This window comes from Penaeus vannamei, chromosome 26 (assembly GCF_042767895.1).
Source record: "Penaeus vannamei isolate JL-2024 chromosome 26, ASM4276789v1, whole genome shotgun sequence".
Taxonomy (NCBI): domain Eukaryota; kingdom Metazoa; phylum Arthropoda; class Malacostraca; order Decapoda; family Penaeidae; genus Penaeus; species Penaeus vannamei.
The window spans coordinates 842,119-849,618 of record NC_091574.1 but is presented as its reverse complement, the minus strand read 5'-3'; the positions used below and the strand labels follow the sequence as shown (position 1 = coordinate 849,618).

General features: G+C 48.0%; 1 protein-coding gene across 1 annotated transcript in view; it reads left to right on the top strand.

Annotated features, from left to right (window-relative positions):
• LOC113805085 (nephrin) overlaps positions 1–7,500 on the top strand; it is a 110,537-nt gene that overhangs the window by 42,910 nt on the left and 60,127 nt on the right. Inside the window, exon 5 of the mRNA XM_070139586.1 lies at positions 7,008–7,193. Within this exon, the coding sequence (XP_069995687.1) occupies positions 7,008–7,193 (186 nt within the window). The remainder of the gene's footprint in view (positions 1–7,007; positions 7,194–7,500) is intronic.

Sequence of the window (7,500 nt, the reverse complement as noted above, 5' to 3'; positions counted from 1 at the left end):
AAGAAAAATGATAATAATAATAAGAAAAAAAATAGATATAGCGATATCTATTCACTTTCTTGAGCGTGTCTTCAGAGCTCCAACTCCGACCAGGCAGGCGAGTGTTGCCGACTTACAGATCCATTTAATTTCCAGCCTGATTAATCGTAGCTCTTGTGAGTAATCAGAACGGTGATCTTAAAGGCAGTAAGAGGGAGTTCTCAACGGGTTTAATTGTGTATCTATTGAAGACGTGGGATTGTGTTGGAAGCTTATGGGAGAAGTGTAGAAATGGGAAGGGTTCACGTGAAGGTGATACATATGTGTTTTTTTGTTTGCTTTTTATTTGTTGGTGTTTAGAATTTTATTTTTGTTTTGTTTTTGTTTCTCGTATGTTGGTGTTTAGAATTTATGGTTGAGTTGTTGAAATGCGTGGGCACTTTTTTAGGGGGATGTCTGAATGTCTCTGTCTTTTTGTCTGTCTGTCTCTTGCTCTCGCTCTCTCTCTCCCTGTCTCTTCCCTCCTCTCTCTCTCCCTCTCCCTCTCCCCCCCCCCCTCTCTCTCTCTCTCTCTTTCTCTCTCTTTCTCTCTCGCTCTCTTTCTCTGTCTCTCTCTCTCTCTCTCTCTCTCTCTCTCTCTCTCTCCTCTCTCTCTCTCTCTCTCTCTCTTCCTCCTCCTCCTCCTCTTCCTCTTCCTCTCTCTCTCCCTCCCACACACACCCAACACCACAACACCACAACACCATCACAGTCGCAATCACCGAACCATTAAGATGACATTAGCATATCCCATTCATCACCTCAAACGACATGTCTCGGCCTCCGTCACTTCCTCCGTCGTCGTCTCCCTGGCTCGAGGTGTGATGACCTGGCACCCTCTCGCCCCGCCCCCCCCCCCCCGAGAACGCTGGCACTGTGGAGGCACTCGGGAAGGCCCTCTGCTTCATCCCGGGCTCTTCCGAGGCACTTACGCCAGGCACCAGCCCATTAACTAGGCGGGGAGGGGGGGAGGAAGGGGGGAGGAAGAGGGAGAGGGAGGGAGAGGATGAAGAGGGAGGGAGAGGATGTAGGAGAGGGAGGGAGGGAGGGAGGATAGAGAGAGAGGAAGGGGTTGAGGGAGGGAGGGAGGGAAGAGAGGGAGGATGGAGGATAGAGAGGGAGGGAGGATGGAGGGGGAGGGAGGGATAGGATGGAGGAGAGGAAGGGAGAGGATGGGAGAGGTAGGGAGGATGGAGGGAAGAGAGGAAGACAGAGGAAGGAGGGAGGGAGAGGAAGGGAGAGGATGGAGAGAGAGAGAAGATGGTAGGGGGAGAGAGGGAAGGAGGATGGAGAGGAGGGAGGATGGAGGAAAGGGAGAGAGAGGAAGGAAGGGAGGATGGAGGGAGAGAGAGGGAAGGAGGAAAGAGAGGGAGGGAGGGAGGAGGGAAAGAGAGGTTGGAGAGGGAGGGAAGGAGGGAAAGAGAGGGAGAGAGGGAGGAAGAGAAGGAAGCAGGGAAGGAGAGGGAGGGAGGGCGGAAGGAGGGGGGTGAATGGGAGGAGGGGGGATGCTTACCGGGGGCGGAAGTGAGGGGAAAGAAAAATGTGGGTAAGGTGTAGGAGAGAAGAGGATAGAGAGGGGAAGAATGTACATCCGCGTACATGTGTATGTCAGTGTGTCTGCGTGCGTGTGCGTGCGTGTGTGTGTGTGTGTGTGTAAGTGAATGAATTATGAAGTGAGTGTGTATATATGCGTGTGTGTGTGTATGCGTGTGTAAGTAAATGAATGATTAAGTGAGTAAGTGTGTGTATGTGTATGTGTGCGTGTGTAAGTAAGTAAATGGTTGAGTGAGTGAATATGTGTCTGTGTGCGTGTCTGTATATGTTTATGAATCTTTAACGTATCTATTTCCTATTCGCATTTCGAAGCAACAGCCAAGCGGTGACGTATAGAAGGGCCAGACATTGCACAGACGACATAGCCTGTTGTTGTTGCAAGTTGGCTGCATAGTTCGGCCCGCTCTTATGCCGGGGAGGAATAGAGGCGATGTTTCTCTCGCCGCGCTGGAGGTCATGTTGCAAAGTCTAGTTAAAGGCGCGTTCATCATGTTGCAGCTGTGGGGGGGAGGGGGGGGAGGGGATTGGAGGGAGGTGGAGGGACGGGAGGCTGTGCACATGCTGACATGCGCGCACACACACATTCACTCACTCACTCACACACACACACATACACACACACACACACACACACACACACACACACACACACACACACACACACACACACACACACACACACGCACACACAGTATTTATGCGTGTGTGAGTGGGTATTATGAATAAAACTTGTTGTGTACCTGTTTACATGTTAGTTACGTATACAGTTACTCTGAGACCTTAAAAGGTTAATATTTCGACCACAGGGGTAACTTGACATGAGGAATAACATAGACAGAGTGACATGATGATAAAGAGTGAAACAGAAAATTGGTGGAGGAAAAATCTGAGTGTGTGTATCACATGGAATGAAATGTGGTTCTCGGCGTAACGCACTTGAAGTCCGCAGTCACACGTAATATTTACTCAAGGCAAGGCCAGAAGCTTGGCTCATATTTTTGTAGCCTTATAAATTTAGACACACACATATATACTAACATGTACACATACACGTATACACACACACGTACATACACACTCACACACACGTATATACACACACGTATATACACACACACACACGTATATACACACACACACACACGTATATACACACACACACACGTATATACACACACACACACGTATATACACATACACATACACACACGTATATACACATACACACGTATATACACATACACACACGTATATACACACACACACACGTATATACACACACACACACGTATATACACACACACACATACGTATACACACACACACGTACATACACACATATATATTTGGGCGTGTGCGTGTGCCTTTATGACCGTGTGTGTGTTTGTATGCATTGACATTTCCTGTGACCCTAAAGCCCTAACCTTGAACCCAAGGAATAACTTGACATGAAGAATGATATAGGTAAAGTACAATCAGAGTAGAGGGCGTGGGAGAAAGTGATAGAGGCAAAATCTACCTTCTTATTGAGCAAACTTTGAACAAACACATTGTGTAAACTTGATTTATTGAGGTTTTACTATGGTCTAGGGTTGTGATTGGATGTGAAGAGTAATATAAGAAAAACAACAACAGAAAGTAAACAAGAAAAGAAAAGAAAGAAAGAAAGAAAAAACAGAAAATAGAAAAAAAAAAAAAAAAACAGACAGTCAGCGATTGAGTGGAAGCAAAACCTGTCTCCATATTAGGTAAAATTTTGAACCAAAACTGTGGGTCAAGAGGAATTTACATATTTGTTTATTTATTAAGAGAGAGAGAGAGAGAGAGAGAGAGAGAGAGAGAGAGAGAGAGAGAGAGAGAGAGAGAGAGAGAGAGAGAGAGAGAGAGAGAGAGAGAGAGAGAGAGGGAGAGAGACAGACAGAGACAAACAGACAGACAGACAGATGCAGACAGACAGACAGACAGACAGAGAGGCAAAGAGAGAGACAAAGACAGAGAACGACAGACACAGATAGAGACAAAAGCAGAGACAGACAGACAGAGCCAGAGAAAGAGAGAGAGACACAGACAGAGACAGAAAGACAGACAGACAAACAGACAAAAGCAGAGCGAGACAGCCTCCTCCTGACGAGGAAGAAAGCCCGCACCCACCTTCACCTGCATCGCTCGATAGCAGATGTCCTGAGGCCATACTATCACACGCGCCCCTCGGGGGGAGAGGGAGAGAGGTGCAGAGAGAGAGAGAGATAAAGGGAATGAGAAAGAAAGGAGAGAGGAAAGTGGAGAGTAAATAAAAGAGGGGTGTAATATATATATGTATATATATATATACATATATATATATATATATATATATATATATATATATATATATATATATATATATATATGTGTGTGTGTGTGTGTGTGTGTGTGTGTGTGTGTGTGTGTGTGTGTGTGTGTGTGTGTGTGTGTGTGTGTATGTGTGTGTGTGTGTGTGTGTGTGTGTGTGTGTGTGTGTATTTGTGTGAAATTATCAATTCATTTATTTATTTGTTTACATTTTCATTTATTCATTTGGTCAGTTATTGGTAAAGAAACAGGTAAATAACTCGATAGCTAGATAGCTATGTACCTAAACAGATAACTAGATGAATAAAAAGAATAATAAACAGATAGTTGGATAGATAGAAAGATGGATAGATGGGGGGAGACTAGGACAAAAAAGAGGCATATTATTACAAGTTGCTTATTAAGGATCCAGGGTTAGGAGGGAGATGGGGAGGGAGAGGAAGAAGGTAGAAAGGAAGCAAGGAATAGGGAGTCAGAAGGGGAGAGGGGGAGAGGGGGTTGGAGAAGGAGGAGGAGGAGGAGACAAGGGAAGGAAGAATATAGAGGCAAGAGGTGAGGAGAGGGGGAGGAGAAAGGAGGAGATTGTGAAGAACTTGGAGAAGAGGAGGTAGAAAAGAAAAAGGAAGAAGAGGAACAGAAGAGAGAAGGCAATGAAGCAGTAAGTGAAGAAAAAGGGAAGAGGAAGAGTAGACAAGGTGTAGAATTAGAAAAGGGAGAAGGAGAAGAAAAAGCAAGGAGAAAAAAAAAGAGAAGAAAAAAGACAAGAATCAAAATACATCTAGGAAGAACGAGACAAGGTAAAAAGCGAAGCAAAAAGGGAAAGGAAGGCCAGACGAATCAATCCGAGGAGAGGTGAAGTGAGGAGAGGAGAGGAGAGGAGAGGCGAGGAGAGGAGAGAGAGGAGGAGAGGGAAGGAGAGGAGAAGCGAGGAGAGGAGAGGAGGAGGAGAGGAGAGGGAGAGGAGAGGAGAGAGGAGAGGAGAGGAGAGGAGAGGAGAGGGAAGGAGAGGAGAAGCGAGGAGAGGAGAGGAGAGGAGAGGAGAGGAGAGGAGAGGAGAGGCCAGGAGAGGAGAGGAGAGGCCAGGAGAGGCCAGGAGAGGCCAGGAGAGGCCAGGAGAGGAGAGGAGAGGCCAGGAGAGGCCAGGAGAGGAGAGGAGAGGCCAGGAGAGGCCAGGAGAGGCCAGGAGAGGCCAGGAGAGGAGAGGCCAGGAGAGGAGAGGAGAGGCCAGGAGAGGCCAGGAGAGGAGAGGAGAGGCGAGGAGAGGAGAGGAGAGGAGAGGAGAGGCGAGGTGAGGAGAGCGAAGGAGAGCCACAGCACCTGGAGGGCGTGTGCGGAAAGTCGTTAGAGCCGAGCGTGTGTCCCCGAGGCTGACGTCCCCCTCCCGTCACGTCAGCCTCGAGAGATGATGGCAGAGTGTCAGCCCGGATGCTGGGGACTGTCATGCACTCCTCGTGGCTTATTAAGAAAGGTATTGGAGTATGGGCGTGACAGGCAGGCAGGCAGACGGCGAGACAGGGTGGCTGTTACGGAGTCGGGAGGTAGGAGAGGGTCCTCTATTAGAGGGGGGGGGGGTTGTGTCTGCATGCGAGACGGGTCGATTTCGTGGTCCAGGACACGTACATGTACACACGCACACGTACACACTTACACTTACACGCATACATGCACATGTATACACGCACATGCATACACGTAAACGCATACATGCACACGCATACACGCACACGCACACACAGACACACACACACACACACACACACACACACACACACACACACACACACACACACACACACACACACACACACACACATCTATGAATATATTTACATAGATATATATAAACACAATGTATGTGAGATTATTATTTTTTTCTGTATCAACATGGTCGTCACAATATTAAAAGTGTGTCATATTCATGTATTATAAACAGCTATAAAATGACTGAACCTTTTTATATTAAATTCTCTGGACTACATTTGCCCATTAATTCATAAATTTCTCTTAGCCACAAAACGTTGCATAAACCACTCTCCTTTCACCCCATACTGTCCTTAAACCCATATAATTACCATATCCCAATTACCATATTTGGGAATATTATATTAATGGTCATGAACTTCATCATCGCAAAAAAAAAGAAAAGAAAAAAAAAAATCTATAATTTTATTTATTCAATCACTCATTAGATTAGTCACCTCTACCCTCATTCTTCATTCTTTATTTCTCTTTTTTTGTGCTCTCTTTCATTCCATTTTTTTTATCACTCCTATTTCCCCCTCGCCCTCTACATCCTTTCTCTCTCTCCCCCCTCTCCCCTCACCCTATCACATCTCTCCTCTCTTATTCCTCATTTTCACATCCTCCCCTCACTCTCCTCTCTCTCATTCTTCGCCCCTCACTTACCTTCCCCTCTCTCACCTGTCACTCCCCTCGCCCCTCGCCTCACCATCCCCCTCTCATCATTTCTCACACATTTACCCTCATAATATTTCTCATTTATCCTTTCAACCTCATCACCCTTCCCCTTTCTTACTTTTTACCTCCTCACTACTCCTATCTCTTCCTTTATCACCTCTCATTCTCACACCTCTCACCCCTCCTCTCTGTCACCCTTCTCACTTCTTAATCCCCCCTCCCTCTCATCATCCCTCAACCCCCTCCACCTCATCCCCTCCCTCACTCTCTCACCCCTCCCCCCTCTCACCTAATCACCCACCTCTCTATCACCTCTCATTCCTTCCTCCCCATTTTCTCATCCCTCTCTCTCACCCTCATCATCCTCCCTCTCCTCTCTCTCCTCCTCTCCCTCCCCCTCATCACTCCTCAACTCCCCCTCTCACATTCATCCCCTCCCTCCTAACCATCATCACCCCCTCTATCTCCATCTCTCTCTATCATATCTCTCATCCATCCTCTCCCCCATTCTCCTCCCTCCCTCCCCCCCCATCACTCCTCAACCCTCCCCTCCCCTCTCTCTCACCCACCTCATCACCCTCAATCCCCCCATCTCCTCCCCCCACCCCCCTCAACCCCCCCCAACCCCCTGGCCCCACCCCACTCTCTCTCACCCACCTCACCACCCCGCCTCCCTCCACCCCCAGGCGAACGCACCCCCGCCGGCCCGCCCGTGATCACCGAGGACGAAGGCGGAGGCTGGGTCACCACGTCTCGCCTCACTCACTACCTCACCAGAATGAGGAAAATGAGTGAGGCGACGGTCGAGTGCAGGGCTCACAACCCGGACGCCGAGGGTGATGTCAGCAGGAAGCACGTCATCACTATCATTAGTGAGTGGGGGGGGGGTGATGGGTTGTGTGTGTGAGTGTGTTCGATGAGAGAGAGAGGGAGAGGAAGAGAGAGAGAGAGAGAGAGAGAGAGAGAGAGAGAGAGAGAGAGAGAGAGAGAGAGAGAGAGAGAGAGAGAGAGAGAGGGTGATGGGTTGTGTGTGTGTGTGTTATGAGAGAGAGAGGGAGAGAGAGAGAGAGAGAGAGAGAGAGAGAGAGAGAGAGAGAGAGAGAGAGAGAGAGGGTGATGGGTTGTGTGTGTTATGAGAGAGAGAGGAGAGAGAGAGAGAGAGAGAGAGAGAGAGAGAGA